This window comes from Chelonia mydas, chromosome 11, assembly GCF_015237465.2.
Source record: "Chelonia mydas isolate rCheMyd1 chromosome 11, rCheMyd1.pri.v2, whole genome shotgun sequence".
In the NCBI taxonomy this organism is placed as follows: Eukaryota; Metazoa; Chordata; order Testudines; family Cheloniidae; genus Chelonia; species Chelonia mydas.
Genome location: NC_051251.2, coordinates 13505570 through 13526748, shown reverse-complemented (window position 1 = coordinate 13526748; position 21179 = coordinate 13505570). Strand labels below are relative to the sequence as shown.

The 21179-nt window shown below is 42.9% G+C and overlaps 2 protein-coding genes across 10 annotated transcripts in view; one reads left to right on the top strand and one right to left on the bottom strand.

Moving 5' to 3' along the window:
* Nucleotides 1–5229, bottom strand: part of PARP9 (poly(ADP-ribose) polymerase family member 9) — a 53654-nt gene extending 48425 nt beyond the window's left edge. The window contains exon 1 of the mRNA XM_043524962.1: nucleotides 5118–5229. Within this exon, the coding sequence (XP_043380897.1) occupies nucleotides 5118–5174 (57 nt within the window). The 5' untranslated portion in view covers nucleotides 5175–5229. The remainder of the gene's footprint in view (nucleotides 1–5117) is intronic.
* Nucleotides 5173–21179, top strand: part of PARP14 (poly(ADP-ribose) polymerase family member 14) — a 38837-nt gene continuing 22830 nt past the window's right edge. The window contains exons 1-7 of one of the 9 annotated variants that reach the window (XM_037912764.2): nucleotides 5173–5359; nucleotides 8732–8868; nucleotides 8977–9010; nucleotides 11748–11765; nucleotides 14457–14645; nucleotides 18410–18676; nucleotides 20334–20570. In XM_037912764.2, the coding sequence (XP_037768692.1) occupies nucleotides 5173–5359; nucleotides 8732–8868; nucleotides 8977–9010; nucleotides 11748–11765; nucleotides 14457–14645; nucleotides 18410–18676; nucleotides 20334–20570 (1069 nt within the window). Of the gene's footprint in view, nucleotides 5360–8731; nucleotides 8869–8976; nucleotides 9011–11714; nucleotides 11767–14454; nucleotides 14646–15708; nucleotides 15880–18409; nucleotides 18677–20333; nucleotides 20571–21179 lie in introns of those variants that run through there. The other 8 variants (XM_007057051.4, XM_027819466.3, XM_037912766.2 and 5 more) reach the window with 8 other exon arrangements.

Below are 21179 nucleotides of genomic sequence, written 5' to 3'. Positions count from 1 at the left end.
TCACACTGAATCACATATTCACCTATTAAAGGGTGACAATGACCCTTTAAGAAAGAGCCAGGTCAGTGCACCTGTGCCACATCAACTGACCAAATTAGTTTTAAAAGAGGGCACCTGGGCCTGGAGAAGGGTGACTCACTGAGTCACAGCTAGGAAGCTGTAGCAGTTGGATTGCTAGGTCCCTCTGGGAGGGGAAGCAGTGAGATCCTGAAAGGTAAAGAGAAGAAATTTCCTGGAAGTTATAGCCTGTGGTGAGCTGAGGAACTGTGTTTGTTGTTTTGGCTTAAGTTTGGAAAATAAAACGGCCTAAAAGAGACTCTGGGTGTGGCAGTGGGTTCCTTGGGAGAGAAGGGGAGAAGCCCTGTCTTGTTACACCATCCACAACCCTCTACTGGACATGCACAGGAGGGCACCGTGGGTGGAGCCTTCATGTAGGTCTCACCAACATTCTCTGTGCACCGTATAAGTGGCTGTGATGCAATGCATCAAAAACATTCAACCATAGTGGAGGTGGTTTACTTTTCCACTCATCTTACAAAGGCCCAAACCTGCCAAGATATACTACCATGAGTCGTTTCACTGGCGGGGGGTTCTGGTAGTACTGGCACCTGCCCATTCAGGTCTACACCACAAAATAATTTTAGTTAAAAAGAAAATAAGGGTGATGTCACAAAAATAGATCAGTGGTTAAAAAGTGGAAGCATTGAGAAGAAAAGTATACGATAGAAAAAAATTAAATCAACCAGGACATAAGTAACAACACAAGTGTAGTCAGTGATAAGGAAGCACACTCAATAACAGTCACTGGGGTGAAATGTAAAAATATGGAAGGTGACAAAATTAATGAAAGCACAAAGAAGAACAGGAAGTATGAGGAACTTTACATTAGATTTGGCTTTATGTGCATTATATAAGAAGATATACAATCACTTAGTCCTGGGGAAATACAGGGCCAAAAAATTCTGCACACAATATTGCAAAATTCTGCATATTTTATTTGTCAAAATAATGGGGTATAATCATGCCCCTTTCAATTATGTTGGTAATTTATTTCAAAGTACCTGTCAGCAAGTATGTCTATAACAATACAGGCAACAAAAAATATTCCTTCAGTAGGAGAGTTAAAGAAACCCCTATGACAACCCAATTCCTGTTTCTTTGTCATGCTTTTGTTGGGCGCCTCAGTCTGTGTGTGTCATATGTGCCATCTGGGCACATCTTGGGGAAAAACTCTGTCCCTCTGGTTTTTTAGTTGATTCTCCTTTTTTCATCCTGTCCCCATCCTGACACCGCTGGTGGGAGGGAGGTACAATTGGGAGGTGCTGGAGGGATTTGTGTTTACTGGGAGAGGGTATTTGGGGGGTGTTGGAGGTGGCTGCATGTGGCCCCCTGGACCAGACACCCTCACCCCCAAAGCCGAGCAGCAGGGCCAGGCACCTGTACCCCCCACCCCCAAAAAAGCCCTGCTACCCCCTCAACCCAGACACCTGCAAACCACTGGGGTGGGGGGGGGGGACGACACAACAAGGTTCAGGACGGAGGGAGCTTCCTGGCAGCAGCTGCTGTCTCAACTTGCTGGTCTACTTAAAAGGACAGTGTACTTACAATGGGGTCAGCGTACTTAAAGGGGCAATGCATATCTCTCTCTCACACAGTGTGTATGTCTCTGTCTCCCCTCCCTCCATTCGTGCTGCCTTGTAGAGTGTGAGGCTACATTAACAACAATATGTTAACCCTGAGTGCTGGGTTCATCATTTAGCAGTAAGGCATCCCCTGGGAAATATCCCACCCTCTTACTTCATCACCTCAACCAAGCTTCACAATCATCGTTGCTGTGTACAGTTTAAAACTTATACTGTGTATATGCGTATAGTCTTTAGTCTGGCAAAAAAAATTTCTCTGGAACCTAGCGCCCCCTATTTTCGTTAATTCTTATGAGGAAATTGGATTAGCTTAACATCGTTTCGCTTAAAATAGCATTTTTCAGGAACATAACTACAACGTTAAGCGAGGAGTTACTGTACCTGCCAAACTCAGCCATAATTTAGCTACAAAACACGCTCTGTATACAGATAAACCTGCAGAATTTTTCAAATGAAAATTAAGCGAATTGAAGACTGGAAAACTGCGTGTTATTAACACAACCCATGTCAACAATAAAGCACTCAAACTTCATACAAAGTTAGCTACAGAATTGCTAAAGCTGGGAAACCTCATACAATTGCTGAAGAACTGATTCTTCCAGCAGTGAAGGACATGACAAACATAATGCTAGCAGAGAAGCAAGAAAAGCAATTAGAAATTGTTCCTCTATCAAACAATATAGTATCTAACAGAATATGTGACATGAGCAATAATATGGAAAAACAGCTGGTGTCTCGCTTGCAGCTGAGTCTGTATATTGCCTTCCAAACTGACAAACTGACAGATGTTGCTGGAATGGCTCATCTGTAGGGCGCATTTCAGCAACCAGCCAGGTGTCCTAGCCACTGCCAATTACTGGGCTGGACTATCAATTATTCTGCTTGTTGCATTTATCAGGCCTTTGCAGGAACTTAGCATAACAAATGCAAGCTGGGGGAAGGGAGAGGGGAAATAGCTATCACATTTATCTCCCTCTCTGTACATACTAAGGTAAGTGTGAAAAAACAGGAAGTCTGGATATAGTCTAAGATGGCTGTAATAAGGAAATATCACGGCCAGACTTGCTGCTTGGAAAACTGCTTGCTTAACAGTGTATTTTAGTGTTTTTTGTTTTTTTTTTGGCAACTCCTGCTTTTTGCCCAGCAACTGATTTTGTTTGGTCAGCTATGTAACACTGATGTTTGCTTTGACTCAGCTGCGGATTTGAGACCAGTGTTTTTATTTCCATATATTTGTTTTCTTCCTAGATTGGTTTTGTGTATGGGAGGGGAAATAAAAAATTACAACAAAAAAGTGTTAAGTGTTGTAATAGAGAGGGAGGAGGTGTGGCTAAAGGGCAGAGCAAGAGCCAATAATTGCAATTCTCAGTTATGCCAATTTTGCAGGCTCCATATTCTCAGGCTAGCCAGGGACTGGACCTACACACTGCCACTTTCACACCGGACTATATCTCTCTAATATCCTGGGATCAACACAGCTACAACACTGCACACTTTCACATATGAAACACAGTACATCCCCACAACATGGCTGCTCCCAGCAGGAGGCTCAGAAGTGCCAGCAAATCTAACCTTTTCCCATTTTATTCATAGGGTGAAGTGCTAGGACTTACCAGACTGTATAGTGGAAATTCCCCTTCCTAGGGATCCTTGCACTGCAGAAGGATTTAGAAGGCTATAAAAGACTAGGCCAGTGAAAACTCCTGTTGTCATAGGGGTGTAATTCAGAAAGTGTAAAAAAGTTGAAAAGGGCTGAGAAGTTAAAAAATTGGACAGTAACAGATCATGAATCCCCATGATGATCTAACCTGGTGACAGTCTCAACAAAAAGAGCTCTCCAGCATGCTTGTAGCTGTTTCCATCCCTTTCCACTAGCTCAACCAACCTTCAAGGGTTTACAACAACAGAGGAGACAATCCTGAAATCTCATTACATAGATGAGTGTATTTCTAGCAGATTGTCCCACAACCACCGGGGTCCTTGATTTCTTTCATTTTACAACCCTTTAAACCATGCGAGGGGAGAGGGTGTCCCCAGCTGTGCTGTATGACGTTACTGACATAACCTATGACTGTATAGATCATTGTTGCAACCACTGTTATATATTTGCAGCAAATATTGTACAAAGGTTGTCGTGTAAGGTGTTTATGGAAAGGTTATAATTTTCTGGTTATGATTATGTTGTCTGTATGTGTGTACCATTTTTGTAGTTAAAGTTATGAATATTGGCTATGTACTTGTATCTCAATGTGTTTTCATTCTAAGAAGGCTCAGTGAAGCATTTGGTCAGCTTCTGAAGAAAGGACTATTCTCAGTAAGTGCCCAATCAAGAAACACTTGGCTAACAATGAACTTTGGGAGACGCCAATCCACATCTGAGCTTTCCTGGGAACTTTCAAACTAACATGTAAACAATGGGGGTCAGCCTGTAAAAAACTGTGTCATGCATGGATATGTGGCTTGCCTCCTGGACTCCAGGCTCCATCTTGCTGCTGTGATCTTCCACAGGGCAGAGGATATAAAAGGCCCTGAAAACGCCTCCATTTGGTCTTCAATCCTGCTTCTTGCCTCTGGAGGAACTTTGCTACAAACGGAAGCTCTGAACAAAGGACTGCATGACCCATCCCCACCATCGATGTACTCCAGAGACTTGATTTAAACATGAAGCTTATGCCATCACTGTTACAAGCCTGAACCAAGAACTTTGCCATTACTGTATGTAATTGATTCCATTTAACCAATCCTAGCTCTCATCTATACTTTTTTCCTTTTATGACTAAACCTTTAGATTTTTAGATTCTAAAGGATTAGCAACAGAGTAATTTGTGGGTAAGATCTGATTTGTATATTGACTTGGCTCTGGGGCTTGGCCCTTTGGGATTGGGATAACCTTTATTCTTTTACTGGGGCATTGGTTTTCATAATCATTTGTCCCCATAACGAGTGGCACTGGTGGTGATACTGGGAAACTGGAGTGTCTAAGGGAATTGCTTGTGTGACTTATGGTTAGCCAGTGGGGTAAAACCAAAGCCCTCTCTGGCTGGCTGGTTTGGTTTGCCTTGGTGTGCAAAGGAACCCCAGCCTTGCGCTGTAACTGTCCTACTCTCAGCAATTTGTCCTGAATTGGTACTCTCAGTTGGGTCGCACCAAAGCCAGCATCCTTACATGCTGCTTTATCTTTGTTGTGCTTTTTTGGTACAGATGCATGTAGGGCTGTGCTGGCAGAGGACGGGGATGCCCGGGGTGAGGTTGGAGGCTTGCAGGGTGCCCCAGATAAACCACCCCACCTGGGGTCATGGCACGCTGCAAGGGAGGCGGGGGAGGGACGCTGCACGCGTAAAGCGAACGCCTGCCCCCGCCCCAGTTTCCTATCTCAGAGGCAGGCCCGGATCACGTTGCAGACAAGAAACCCTGGGAGGCGCTTTCTGAGAAACGAAAGTGAAAGTAGCTCAGCAACTGGGGTGTTTTTCTTACCGTGAGGAGGCAGATTTCCTCCGGTGGCCGGTTTGCCCCTCCGCAGGAGCTGGTCATGGCCGGGGAGGCGACGTGCCCCTTCCCGCTGCTGGTGGAGGGGGCCTGGGGGGGCTCGGGGCTCCCCAAGAACCTAAAGAAAAAACTCCTCTGCTACTTCCAGAGCGGGAAGAAATCCGGAGGGGGGGAGTGCGAGATCCAGGAGCGGCCCGGCCAGGTCCTGGTTTGCTTCGCCCAGGAGGAAGGTAAGGCGTCGCGGGGGGGGGGGGGACCCTGACCCGTCTCTTAATGTTTATTTTTTGCAGTTTGGGGTTAAAGCCGGGGCGGTGCCAGCCCCGTGGGGGAGGAGCTGAGATGGGCTGCACAGAAAATGGCGGGGTGGGGGCACACCCAGGGAGGCACTGAGACTCCCCCGCCCCCACGCAGGGCCCGAGCATGCGGGCTCTGGCCCCTCGCTGCCCGACCTGCTGCTCGAGGTCAGCCCCGAGCCCGCGGTTAGCAGCCCTCGGACAGCCCCGGCTCCGGCCCGGGCCTCTCGCAGCAGCAGCGTCCCGGGGGCTCCCAGCTCGGGCGCGGTTCCTCGCATGGCGCCTGCACGTGTGGGCCTCCTCCCCAGCCCCCACGCCCGCTGTTCGGGGCAGTCCGCGCCCCCCGCTTCCCCTAAGCACGTCCCCTCACCCCGCTGTGATTCCCTCCTGTCTGTGCATCCTGCCCCAGCCCCATGATTCGCCTTCCTCTGTGCATGTCCCCCTTCCCCCGTCTGTGATCCCCCTCCCCATTGATGCTGCCCTTCCCCGTCTGTGATTTCCCGCTCCCCCGCCTGTGAACCTCCTCTCTTATGCACACTCTTCCCCATATCTCTCCCTGGATGCTCCTCTCCACGTTTGTTATTTCCTTGCTCCCCCTTTCCCTGTGCTCATATGGCCCCCATCTCTGCTGCTGGCCACGCTGCCTTCAGAGCTGGGTGGTGGGAGTGCAACAGCTGCTGTCTTGGCACCCAGCTCTGAGGGTAGCCACAGCACAGAACTGCAGAAGTAAGAGTGACCTTTGCACTGGGAGGGGTGGCTATGGGGTGGACAAGGCAAATTTTAGGATGGCTACTGCCCCTGCAAGCCCCCCTACGTGTATTCTAAGAGAGTGTGTGTCAGAAGGTCCTGTTTCAATTAACTAGACTATTCTGTCTCTTCCTGTCCTTAAAAAGATACCATCAATGTGAACTCTAGTCACTTTTGAAAAGCCAGTTACAAGTCCTTTCAGTATTCTGCCTGCCCCTGAGCCCCCCTACCAATTTTTGTGCCACTGGAATTAAAAAAAAAAATTTTTTTTTCAAATATTTTTCTCTCTCCTGTTCTGGTGTGAGATACCACTCTGAACAAGGGGAACTGACTGACTGTGCAGAGGAAATAGTGAAAATGATTCTACATAGTGTTGGAGAAGTTGAGCAAACTGGGGGGAAAGACAATGATTCCCCCCTTCCTTCCCCAATCTTTTGTTCTTGTAACTATGGGGGTGAGGGAGTTCAGACAGAAATATGATTTTTTGAAGTCAGTGGGATCCCTGCAACTCCTGTCCTGTGTGCTGTTAAACAGTTCCTGTGTATCACGCCTGAGGTGGCTGCATTTCAGTGCTGAGTGAAATGTTTCTTGCATATATACAAGGGGTAGATGGAGCCTTTGCTCCTGCGCTGAGTAAGGGGTAGTTTGTAAGCACATTGCCCCATGAGGAGTCTTGGGAAGAAATTATGATCTGGAGGATAAGCGAAGTTACTGCAGCCTTTTACAGGGCAGAGCATACTTCCCTCTTGTCAGCTCAGCTCTGCTTGTCAAAGCTTTGTGGGGGTTAGAGCCCACAGTACCTGTCTCCACCATTCTGCACTTAGTTGCTGACAAGCAGGACGTTGTATTGGCCTCCACATGCTTGACTTGGGAATGGGACAGGTTGCATACAAGCGTGGAGTAAACCTTATAAGTCCCACGCATAGCCATGTTAGTGGCAGAGAGAGTCTGGCTCAAACTCTGTAAAGCACTTGGGAGGAAAATGCTATGTTAATGTCCAGTAATATGTTGTTATTTATTACAAACTTTTTCTCTACAGAATTTACACCTGCTAATGTTGGGTCATAACTCTTGACTGGAAAGAGGGTATCATCTATATGTCCACTCTTCCTTTCCTATGCACATCAGATTGAGTCGACCTCAGACTTTCTGATGCTCATTTCTTGTGTCCTGTAATTTTTGAATGTCACGCCAGAAGGCTGTGCATATTTGTGTTTTCTTGATTAAAACCTTTCATTTGTCCCTACCGCAATCCTGCCACATACATATCTTTTACTTGGAACACATCTTTTAAAAAAAAAAAAAAAGAAGAAAAAGCAATTGCTAGATGGAGCCAGTTGTGCAAAAACACTGTACTAGGAAGTAAATGAGTTCTGGTTTCATGGCACACTCTGTATCCAATATAAAGGATGGAGTAGTCCTCTGATGTGCTCTGAATGATGCCATGATACTTATTTGCTATGCACAGCGGAAATTCTCTGTGATGGGTTCCCCTCGTAATGCATTGACCAGATCCACCTAATGCCCCAAACCTGCATATATTTATGCTCATGCTTAATTTTACACATATGAGTAGTCCTGTTAGCATTACAAAAGTGCGCAGACACACCAGTTGCATTGTGATCCAGTTACACTGAATGATTTATGAACACACAGTAAGAGACAGTCCTTGCACTGAAGAAGTTACAGCCATAGGCCCTCTTATTCATGTGAGTAGATCATTTGCTGCAGTATTTGTGAAGCACTCTGATTTAACTGGTGTCACTGTAATACAAATAACAGGCTTATATATATTTCCCTCTTCTCTGCCCTCTTCCAAATAAAACACTTTTATGACACTTTATGCTTCCTGCAACCCCACAAGATCAGAAATCCACTCAGAAGTTACTGCTGGCTAAGATGAATAACTCCCCATATATATTTATTCAGCACTCCTCCAAAGGTGGGCTCTGGAGCATCACCCAGTGGGGACCATGCTGCCATGGGGGAAGGGGTAACCCAGGGAGCTGTGTAGAAGCCCCATGTTCCTGCAGATTTCTCAAGATCCTCACAAATCTATGGGTTTAGGGAATCAAACACCTCCCAGTTCCATGCCTCTACTCACCCCACTATTACTAATGGAACAATTGGAAGGAAGTGGTGAGGAAACTAATGTAGTGTATGTATTAATTATTTAATCTTTTATTTATATAGCACCAACAATGTGTTAGGCGCTTTAGAGACTGGTGTGACAAGGTCCCTTCCCCAAACTGCCTGAAACCTAAGGGCATGATCTTCCCTGTCCTGAAGTCAATGGGAGCAAAATTAGCCTTAACTAGGCAACATGCAAACAAGGGGAAAGAAATGGGAGGTAATGAAGAGCAGTTTTATTGAATGACGTTTAGCCCATCAGTCTAGTGCCATGATTTTTTTAAATGTTCTTATTTAATTGTTGGAGTTTTGTTGTATGATTTGTTAACAGTGCTCAGCAGGGAGGAGTATGTTGCCCATAATGGTGCATAGACCTATAGACTAACATCCCTTCTACCAAGATTATAACAGTTTTCTTTATTTGTGCTTTAGTGAGGCAGCGAGTTCTTAACAAAAAGACCCATGAGCTTGACTGGGCAGCGAAAGGAAAATTAAAGCTGGTTGTCATGCATCCTGAAACAGGTGCAACCAAAAAAGATGTGTCTGGGGAAGTGCCGGGTCCTAAAGAGGTAAATAAATATGAAACAGAATCCTAACCTGCAGTGTTCAGAGTTTTGAAGTAATAGCAAGAATGTCACATGCTGTTTTTAGTTGGCTTACTGTGCTTTTTGTTTTAGGAGTCCGAGACACCAAGCAAACCCCAAGAACCAGGTAAGGTTTTCAAAACAAATCTGAAATATTTAATGTTTATAAAAACTAGAATATTATTTGTGAGAAATGAAGCTTTTTCTTCTGTGTTGAGGAATGATGTATGGAAGATAAAAACTACTTTTAAGGGAGAGAAAACGCTTTCCACAATGACTGCTAACCCTTGGCTCAATGTAGAACACATTGAAGTCAATGAAAAATCCAGAAAAGCTGAACTGCATCCTCTGGAGATTTATTCAGCAGAAATTCTAATATGTGATTTTTCTGCCTGGATTTGGGTTGTGCAGCCTGGCTGAATATAGTTATTCAGAAACCCTAAGTTAACTGCCTATGTGTACACAACAGCTGGAAAGTGATCAAGCTAGTGTGCTAAAACCAGAAGTGTAGCCACTCATGGTAGGAGAGGCTAGCCATCCTGAGTATGATTCCATCCAAACCCATAACTATGTACCTGAGGCAGCTATGCCACCATGGATACACTATTTTTAGTGTGCGAGCTCAGTCACAGTTAGTGCGGGTACGTCTCCTCAAGCTGGAATTTACGTTTTCCAGTCCCAGCGCAGACAAATCCTAAGAAGGGAGTAGTGTTTTGGACATGATCAGTGAGTTCTATTATCTCTTGCTGTAGGCTCTTCTCAGGCTCCGATGTCATGTCCCAGTCCAGCAAAATACTTAAGTACATGGTTAACTTTTAGCATGGAGAGTAATATCATTGACTTCAAAGGGATTATTCATGTGCTTAAAGTTTATCATATGCTTAATTGCTTTGCTGGATCAGCACCTATAATGCTTTGCTCCTCCTCTCTAATTCCTGCAGAAAGTTTTTAATTTGTTACTCTTGTGAAAGCTATTTTTCTCCTCCAGTTTTTATCGTTAGTCTAGCTCTGAACTACAGCAGCCATAGCATATTCCCTTAACTGGTTGATTGCAGCTGAGAAACCAGGTGGGTGAGACAATATCTTTTATTGGACCAACTTCTGTTGGTGAGAGAGACAAGCTTTCGAGCCACACTGAGCGATTCTTCTTCCTGAAGCTCAGTGTGGCTCAAAAGCTTGTCTCTCTCACCAACAGAAGTTGGTCCAATAAAAGATATTGTCTCACCCACCTTGTGTCCCTAATATCCTGGGACCAACATGGCTACAACTACACTAGTAAGGGGATTGCTGCTGAATGTTCCAGGTGCCCTCAGGGCCCAGCTGTGCTACTCAGTGTGATCAACACTCAATCCTCATCTGTGAAACATCAGTGGAACATTGGCAGCACAACAGTTGCCCTGGAGAAACAGTATTAAAAGTGTTAATGCAGTTCAAAAGTTAATTTATTTTTATTGAGGCTTGATGAAAGATAATGTAAGCAGTGGCACTTTAAAGGGACACTGTCAACATTGTTTAGCTTTAAAATTCACGTGCAACTCTCATGCTAAACCCTGGTATCTGTGCTCCATGGTCTATTTTTAAAACTGATGTTTGCTTTGTCAGTTCCACCCATCAACACCTGAATTCACTGTGAGTCACAGAGGAAACAAATCTATACATAAAGGATCCCTTGTCTATTGAAAGAATTGCTCATTGAAAACTATCAGTGGATGATGTTAGCTTTGCTCTTGATATGAGCTAGTATTTCAGTAATCAATGGCCATGTGCCTAGGCTCAGCGTGAAGTCATACATATGAAACTCCCTTCAGCCCTTTGTGAGCTGTTGGTGGCTCCTGCCTGTCACTACAGCAACATTTCAGGGCCAGATTGTGGGGTGAAATCTCTCTTAAAAACTTGTATAATCATCAGAAATATTTAACCTTTTGGCTTTTAGGATTCTTTCAACCCTGTGCATATCTGCATTTTTCTTGGCCTAATTAGAAAGTAATTACACACCAACTTTTCTTTAATCCACATTGAGGTCTTTAAAAATAACCCTCCCATTTGATAAAACAAAGCTCCTTAACTAATCTCCAGTAATTGAATGAAAATTAAAGAGCCCCTTGTGCTACAGGACTAGAGAACTCATCTGGTATGCAGTTTTTGTTGCAAGATTTTTAGCTAAGAGATGGGTAAGACTCTCCCTTCCTATTAGTTAGCCTCCTGCAAACCCCTACATCATAAGTGCTTACTTGAGTAATCCTTACTTGCACATGTGAGAAAGGGGTCAAAGTTTCAGGCCATAAACACAGTTTGGCAGCTTTTGTCATTTTACCTTCTCCCTTCCGTGTTACTATTATATATTTGTATTGTGGTAGTGCCCAGGGGTCCAGTCAGGATCAGGAGCCCTTAGTAATACTTCTCACAACAAAAAGATTCTGTCCCACAGATCTCTTGTTCAACAGCATCCATTTTGCAAGAGCCAGAGTTTACTTTAAAGTGCTGTAACAGATGGCAAAGGTTCTTAGCCATGTTTCTCACAAAGTGGATGGATACAATCTAACAGACTGTTGGTGCATTAGTTTGTTTTTAATATGATGCATCATAATTTTTGAGGTTGTGTTATTTTTGAGTGACATAATGCTTGGTTTGAAATAAAAAGATATATCACAAGGTGTAATTCTAAGGTAACTGCAGTCAAAGGACACAACAATCAAAGGAGATTAATTTGGAGCTCTAAAAACTGTGACAGTATTCCTTCAACTGCAATAAGCACCAAGCAATCACATTTATTTAACCTTATGGGATTTTTTTTTTTTTTTCAATTAATGAATGCCATGTATCTTTTCAAGTCGGCTTTGATGATGGGAATTCTGTGTCTGTAGAGCAGGAAAAGAGGACAGGTATGTATGCAGTTTGTTAAATAGGACAATCACAAATTCTACTCTTGTATTAATTGATGGTTTTCATCAAAATTTAAACTATAACAGCTTCATGGAAAATTTAATGGCTGTTTGTTTAATGCAAAGTAGACTTAATTACACGAGTCTAAAAAATACAGACTGTGTCTTTTGTGAGATGCCACTGTCTTTGAGGAGCCTGCCCACTCTTTCTTTTTGGGGTCTCTCTGACTGTACCCCACAGGTGTCAAGCATTGAGCCTTCACTTCTCCTAAGGTGGAATTGAACAGTTTGCCCACTCTCAGACCAGGGCCTGGGCTACAGCCACCTGGTATCAACCATGACTAATGCAGCAAGCCCATCTGGGATTGGACCCTGCAAGGCTTTGACTTTGGGAGCCTGTGATATCATGCATTTGCAGAGAGACAGAAACCACTTCTTCAGAACAAAGCGTGATTTATTTTTGCCCAGAGGTACACAGCACTTTAAAAAGTGGATTTAAAAGCAACAAGGAGATCTTCATGCATATTCCCTTATATTAGAATCATAGAATATCAGGGTTGGAAGGGACCTCAGGAGGTCATCTAGTCCAACCCCCTGCTCAAAGCAGGACCAATTCCCAATTTTTGCCCCAGATCCCTAAATGGCTGTTTCCACAGCTGAGGCAGGTCTGGTTTATTCCCCATCTCTGAGTTGAGAGAACCAGCCTACGCTGCTTGCAGCCTGTCTCAGGGCTTTACTACGCTACAAAATTAAGTCCACGTAAGTTAAGTTGACATACAGCCACCGCAGTAAATAAAGCAATGGTTCACATCCACACTTGCTCTTTCTGTCAGTGGTGCACATCCTCAGAGGAGCCCTTCCACCGACTGAAGTGGAACATTGTGGTTACGCTGACAGCTGGAACCTGGCAGTCCAGCAGCTGCTTTTCCTGTCCCACCGCTGACAGTCGCTCCAGGGCTGACAGCCAGAAGCTGTCAGCCAGGCATGGGCTCACAGTTGGGCCCCTGGGTCTGACAGCTTGAGTTGTCAGTCAGGGGCTGGGTGATCCCTGCATCCAGCTGACAGCTCAGGTTGTCAGCACTCAGGGGCCAGAGGTCAGCTGTGTACCAGTGCCCAGCTGACACCTTAGGTTGTCAGCAGGGGGGGAAGTGGGGAGCTCCAGCTGTTAGCCATCAGCCACACTTGGGGCTGACAGCCAACAGATGACATAAGTAACGCAGTGTTTTAACAGACACTGCGTCGCCCTAACTACATCAACGTAAGCACTATGCCTCTTGTGAAGGTGGAATTATTATGTCGGTGTAGCGGGGGACTTACTTCTGTAGACGCAGCATTCTAATGTAGACACTGACGTAATTAAGTCAACGTAAGCCACCCTGCATTTACCAAAGTCTGTAGTGTATCACAGGCCTCAGTCAGCCTGTCAGCCTTTTCACTGACACATCCCGGCTAACCTCTCTGACTACCTCGCATATCACTTTCTGCAAGGGGCTTTGAGGGGATTGGTCTCCTTTGTTTCCAGTTTTAGCCTGTAGGGAATCAGGTGAGCTCACCCACCAATTGATGGCCCAGCCATTGTTATCTTAATTCCTTTGAAGATCCTTAAATGAGGCTGACTTCTCTGTATCATTGTTTTACCTTTCTTGGGAAGTTCCTTAACAAAATGCATCAAAGGAGACTGTAAAGGAACTCTATGCATTCAGTCAGGCAGCAATATAAAATTGAAAAGGGAAACCAAGTCATACAAAATATTGCTAAAAAATAATCCAGAGAGACAAGGTGGGTGAGATAATATCTTTTATTGGACCAACTTCTGTTGATGAGAGAGACAAGCTTTCAAGCCACACAGAGGTCTTCAGGTCTGGGAAAGGAACTCTGAGCATCACAGCTTGTCTCTCTTACCTATAGAATTTGGTCCAATAAAAGATATTATCTCACCCACCTTGGCTTTCTAATATCCTGGGATCAGTATGGCTAGAACTAAGACTGCATGCAAGAAATAATCCAGACATTTTCCCAGTTTGCCACATAAGTATTCACAGCACAGAACCAGTAGCCTCACTGGCAGTCTCAGAAGAGGCCAAGTATTAAATGAGCCTGAATACTGACTTCCCCTCTCACTGTTGGCTGTGTCTACACAAATTTCCCATTGTTTCCACTGACAGTGGTGGACATACACATTGTTATCCTACACTGATCTGAATGAGTTTAGACGTCATGGTGGTTTAAAACACCAGTACCCTGTTTATGCTAGAGGTCCTATCATTGCTGGCACTGGTGGAGCTGCACTGGTGGTGATAACAGTAGGAAATGTAAGAGGAAAATGTCTTGTATAATCAAAGTGTTACAGGTGGTCCTCTTTGTCATGGATGAGCCAAACTGAGCATTGTGGAGACGTTTGTACAGCCATTCCTCTGCTGTCCTGGTTTTGTGGAGGAGACATTGTCTCCAGGACTGTGGATCCACAACCTTTCACTAGCATACATTCAGTTTATTTGACTTTTTAGAAGAATTTTGTGAAACAAATTTAAGGAAAGTCATTTTAGAAATAGCTCTCTATTTCCCTTTCTTCTGTCATTATATTTGTGCTGATAAGCTTGATATTAATGCTGAGAAAGATAAAAAGATCATTTTTCCTTTTTAATTTTGTTCAGTCAATCAGATTTCTGATCTTTGATTTCATCCTCTTAGGGAATTTGGGAAAAGAGATGACATCCTCTGAGCAATCCACTGTAGTAATCATCACTGCCCCAGGGGAGGAAATTGATGATGACCTTGTGAGCATGTACTTAGAAAATAAAATGCGGTCAGGTGGGGGACCCATCAAGTCCTGCATCAGAAATAATCAACAAATAATCATCACCTTTGAAAATGCTGAAGGTATGATATAGACCTACTTCTCAAAAATATGCCCTCTTTGGTAATGGGTCTTTGAAATTCCATGTTGTAGTAGGAAGAGAGCCTGAGACATAAGCCCTTGTATCTGAGGCCTGAACTAAAGTAATGGCCAGAACTTGCTAATATAAAGCAAAATTTAAGTTGTGAGCAAGAGGCAGGCCCTGCTTACAGAATCTGGCAAGAATAGGGCTGATATTGCAGAAACACACATTCCTAAGTAGTGCTAGGCATTCCAGAAAGGTGGTACCAGAACACCTCAATACCAGCACATTCCCCAAAGATAACAGAAACACACTGACCTATCCTAAAAATAAAGTCAGGATGACAGCATGATGGATAGAAATGTTTTGATCAAACCATTAGGTACAAGGTAATGGGTGGTGGTGAGCCACATTAGAAGGTGGCACCTAACTACGTCAGAGGGGTGGTATGTAATTTGTTGGTATCTGTGTACAAAGATGTATCTCAGAGGGAGTGTCTTTGGCCAGCCGAGGGAGCAGTGGAAAGTCCCACCACTGACTGAGCTATGTCCATTATCACAGGCATACATGTCTTAGTATCCTCATAGGGTCTGCTAGGTCTATTACCGTGCTTCATCAACAATAAACTTGGCTGGGTGCCTTCACACCTTAACAGATTTTGTGGTCATTGGGCGATTCGCTCAGGATCTGCTGTCGCCAGCTATCTGCGCTGAGCTGGGACAGCACACAGGGAGAACACGCATGCAGCCGAACATCTGATGACACGTTATTCCTGGATGACTGGGTCTGAACAGAATAACTGTACCTGTACCCTGTGTGCACTGAAGATGTGGGTGTCATGTCAGCTATGAATGCACCAGTACTGGGATAAGTCTAGGGAGAAATCACTGAATCCATGTAGATCTCACACATGGAAACCACTGTGTAAGGTGAATGGCAGGGCAGCCTGTTCAGGGGCTAAAATAGCAAGTGGGGAACTACCCTACATACTGGCTGCAGTTAGGAGGTAAATTCTTTCATTGGCCTTTTGCCCCACGCAAGTCCCATTTTTTTTTTTTTTTTAGGTTTTGGAAGTTGGGAAAGGAAGGCAGTAAGTTTCATGCCATTGTGAAAATCAGAGAAACACTACTGCTGTTTGTCAAAATTCTTCATATTATACTCAGTCTGCCATGGCACCATGTGCAGGGAAAACTTTTCCAGTTGGCTGAGGAGTTGCTGGAAATTCTGGATACAAGGTACAGGGCAGCAGCTAAGATAGGGATAAGGAAGATGAAAGGAGTTATAGTCATAAATAAGATTCAGATGGCTTTTCTTTAGGTTAGGTTAGCTTTGTACTGATGTGGTAGCTAGTTATTCACCTGATAATATTGGATCTCAACGGAATTAAAAAGGAGGTAAAGTCAAAAGAGTTTTGGAACCAAGTTACCATCCTAGGCAAGTAAACTACATCCTCATCTGCAATTAGCAAATAAATTACCTTCTTGACTGTTTCTCCTCTTCTGCAATTAGGCACCCATTCAGAAAGGTCTGTCTTTACCTTCCTGAACTGGGGGCCTTGAACCTGAAAACCAAAAACATCTATACCGTGCAACTTCCAAGAGAAACTAGAATCTTCTAACTCCTTGTTTGACTCTCCTGTTTAAGGCAAGTTGCTGCATAGGGCAGAAAGACTGATTAAGATAAAGTACATAAATCTCCGTGGCTGGCATCTGTGTGCCTCCTTGAAATTGTTTTTTCTGCAGAATCACTGAGCTGGGTGCAGAAGCCAAGGTATGTTGAAACTCACAGGTTTTTAGTGGAAAACAGACTCCTAGCATATCTCAGGTTTCTCACCTACAACTTTAAAATTTAAGACCTGCTTTTCCCTTACTATAATGACAGTATTCAGGAGAGCTTTTCAGATATTTTCCCCCTAGAATCTTAGTCAAACTGAGACATGTGGTGCATCATTCGTCTGTCTTCCTTTTGGACCACGCTCTAGCTGCTTGTTATCTGACTGTGGCCCTCCCAGGCTGAGCTGGCTCACACATTCACCTCTTGTGAGGCTCCACACAGCCTCAAGCAGGCTCACTGACAGCAATTCTGGGCCCCCCTAGAAAGGTATGGCTGAGGTTTACGACACAATGAAACGAAGTACAACTGCCCTTCTTACTTTTTTCAAGTAGGGCTTCTTTGTCTTGTTTTTCTCTCAGTTTCTGAGCTCGGGACTTACGTTTGTACTCCATAATGAACAGTAAGGACCGAGTCGAAATACCACACTCCATGTTTCATTTGAGATGTCACACGCTTACTCAGGCTGGTGTTGCTGATGCTCTGCCAGACCAGCAGGATGTAGCAGCCCTCTGGCAAACTGTTACTGTCACAATGAGGGACGGCACTCTGTACAGAGCAGCAGCAGGAAACCGGATTTCTTTCCTTTTTTTTTTTTTTTTTTTTTTTTTTTAAATCTTAATTTTTATTAAAAGAAATACGTATCTATCCCATCTGTCCAGGCCCTTTTAAATTGCCGGACACCTGGGCAGTTAACCCCTTTGCCCCCCGTCAGCAGGCCTGGCCTCAAGTACTGCCCACCCTTTACTCCACACGATTTACCATTAGATGGTAATTAGGGAAGCAACATAGAGAGAAATTATAATACTTAAACCAAGAGACAAGAAGAGAACTGATCAAGTGGAGAAAACAGTGCTATAAGAGGTCCTGTGGCTGGCAGGTCAGGAATGTGTGTGTTTGTCTGTATAGTAAGGCTTCAGTGAGTGAAGCCTTATGTGGCATATTCCTACAGCCATCAAGAACAATTTTATTAGATGATAATTGCTTGACTACATAGTTCAGTGGCAGGTTAATGGGGCACCATCTAACCAATTTCAAAAAATGAGTTTAAAGTAGCCTCAGGTTTTACACCTGCCCCCGAATTTCCCCTGACCTTTTCCATGGTTTTACAGTCACATTTCCATAAGTTCTAAAATGCTTTTCTCTGCTTGTTGCTGTGTGAGGGATCCAAACAAACAGGAGAAATTGGCTGCTATGCAGGGGAAATGGCAAAACTGACTAAACACACAGTGCTGTCAAACAGACTAGAAAAATATGTTTTCTCTAGTCTTACTAATAGTCATTTTAGGTGTTGTAAAAATAATAGTGAAGAACATTTCAGACACAAGTGTGATATTTAAGTGTGGCACTGTCAACTTCAAGTCCAGATCTAGCAAAGCACTTCAGCTAGTTTTCTCAAAGGAGCCTAGGCAAATTAGGTGTCCAATCCCTTTGGAGTTTTAATAGGAAATGTGTCCCTAACTCCCTTTGAAAATCCCAGCCTGAATAACCCGATGAACTGTAATGGTGCCTGTGGTAACTTTGCTACATAGGGTCCTAAATACATATATTGTAAATAAATATATTTCAGGAATAAATTAATCCGCTTCATTAGCCCTCACTGAATGTTGTCATTTCAGATCTAATCTAGAGAACAATATTTGGCACGTTAGGATTAATTGGCACTAATAGCATTTAGCACTAGGGGTAACTGCATTTTTTAAAAGGAGACTGGGATACTCTGGATATCCCTTTAAGGGGCTGTAGAATAACTTTTGATTTGATCATAAATTTTGACCACATGACTTTACTTTCTCTTCTTACAGAAAAGATTAAAACAAGAATCCACTTGAGAGAAGCTTTTAAAATAAAACCGAACTTAATATATTGATCCATTCTGAGTAAGTACAGGTATATAACAGAGATCTCCATTTATTTGTGTTTCTGTGGAACTAGATGCACAAGAAGTCTTGGGAAAAAAGGATCACTCAGTAAAGAAAATTGCACTCCATGTGAAACCATGGCAAGCGGAGAATATCCAAGAACTCCCACAAATGGCTTCATCCCTAGTTGTACTTGAAAATATACAAGAGACTGTAAAACAATACATGTTAACTATACTGGTGGAGAACATCAGTGGCTTATCAGAAGATGACCATGACTTCAGTATGGAAATGATACCTGAAATTAATGCGGCTGTCGTTACATTTATCAAAGATATTGGTAAGATAGAATGTGTGTATACAATATGTTGTCTTCACTTGATGCTTTAAAAGGGGCTATTCAGCTAACACTTTAGCTGAGCTGAAAAACAGAGGAACATATTCTGTCACAGGCTTTAGACAAAATCCAGTCTCACTTACATCATTGTAAACCAGGAGTAACTCCACTAAAGTAAATGGAGTTACACCAGAGTAAAGATCAGTTTGGTAATTGAAGGGGGAACTACAGTCATTTAATTACCATCCTGTGTACAGGAGTGCTGGGCAGCTGGCAGTGTGTAAAAAGAACTATTGCAAATTATATAAAATAGTATTTTGTGCCTGGTGAATTATAATTATGGGCCATATGATGCCATCATTTTATCAGCAAAACTGTTAATGGAATGGTGCATGTTTATTAAGTCAGAAGACATCATCAAATATTCATTAAGGGCCAAAACCTTGTTCCATTAAAGTCACCACGATAGTTTTGCCATTGACCGCAATGGGAAAATTATTTGATCCTACGTAATGAATGGTCATTAAAAGGTGATTTTTTTTCAAACCTATACAAATCTATTCTGTGTGTGTCAACATACGCATATATAACAGTCCATAGTGTACTCTCTTGAGTGATACTTTAGTCTGTTTTATATAATACGTTCTTATTTACATCCGTGTCTCTGATCAGTATGTAGGATAGGGAACATTATGATTACAACCATTCCAGAAGACATGCATTCCCTTGTATTATATAGCAGTGAGAAGTGTACGTGAATTTGTCCTGAACAAGAATTGTAGTTGATCTGATTAACAAATCAGATCTGATGGTACGGAGAACAATAGCCACTATGCATAAGACCAAATTCAGGTATGGTATAAGCAGGCAAAACTGTTGTTGCAGTAAAGGGAGTAGCACCTGCCTATCAGTAGGGTTGAATTGAGCTGACAGTTTTAGACTAATTACAGCATCCATAGTCCCTGGTATACATGAGTTCTTTTAGGACAACATAATTCCAGTATTACCATTATACAGCATTTCAACGTGTTTTTGACTTAAAAAAGAGAAGTACCCTGTATAAGAAAACAACAGTTATTTTTTTTAGAAGATAGAACTTGAGCAATTTAAAGTGGTACATAGCTATCTTATTTTTAAATTAGGTTGAATAAGACAGTAGGGTTATTGATGATACCAAAGGATTCCAACTGCCAGAGATACTAACTGCAAAAAGATTAGTCCGATATAAGTAACCCACTGTGTAAAATAAAGATCTCTGGGGGAGTATGTTCTATGGGAATTAGCATCCAGTTGGAAGTCAGGAATGTCTAAATTCTCTAATCCTGGCTCTGCTACCGATTCCCTCTGTAGCCTTAGGGAAATCATTTTACATTTGTAAAACTGCTATTTACAGGACCAGGCACAAAATCTACTCATCCACCCTCTACCATGATGGCTGATGATAGTGGAAAAAATTAATGATATTTTGCTTCCCTGTTCAAAAAAAATAAAAAAAAATCACTCAGGCAAGTGGGAAAGTAGAATTTTGCAAAGCTGGTTAATAAGGATTAATTACGTATAACTGAACATCTTGATACCTACACCTGTTGCTTATTTTCTTCTGTTTTTCTAACATCATAATAGTAAAAATCTGTCAAATGTTTTTCTTTTCTGTTTATAGATCTAAGGGAATTTGTTGAAAAGTTCAACCAAAACCATAGGGCAAAGCAACAAAATATTACAGCGCGGCATCTTGAGGTGACAAAAAGCATTAAGGCTGAAAATTTACCACCTAACATATCTAATGACTATATAACTGTCTACTTTGAAAGTAAAAGAAATGGAAGTGCACAAGTGTCAAATGTTGAACAGTTACCTGAAGAGAATTCAGCTATCATTACTTTTCATGATCAGAAAGGTGACATATAAATATGTATCATTTATTTAATCTTGCAGTTAAAAGATCAACATGAAAATGAATGTGCTCTTTTAAGAAATGGCTAACTTACCCTTAGAAAAAAGTTAACTGGTTTGATGGTTTGGCAGGTTGTTACTCTGTTAGGTTAGAAACCCAGATTTGAGACTGGATATAATATGACTAATATGAGGCACTTAGTTTCCAGTGGACATATATTACATTGTTAGGATCTCTGCAATGTCTTTTGAGTCTGCACAAGGATTCTGTCCTTTTCTGTTTCTTAAATTAGGCACTCCAAAGCCAACAACAATGCCACATAAGTTGAAGGTGCATTTTCATCAGGCATTCTTAGGAGCCTGGATAGCCTCTTCTGTCTTTCTACCTAGATTTTTAGTCTATGTTCCTCACCATGGTATCCAAGTTCCTTTCAGAGGCTCAGTTCTTGTGGGCACTTGAGCTGAGCTCAGTACATCTGAGGGGTGGCTGGGTGGGCAGAGATGGTGTTATTACCACATTTCTTCCCTCGGCACTCCTGGGGCCAGAGGGGGGGTGAGTTCAGCTCCCAGCTTCATTACAGCAGCCCTGAGCCTTCTGCTCCCTTAGTCCTGA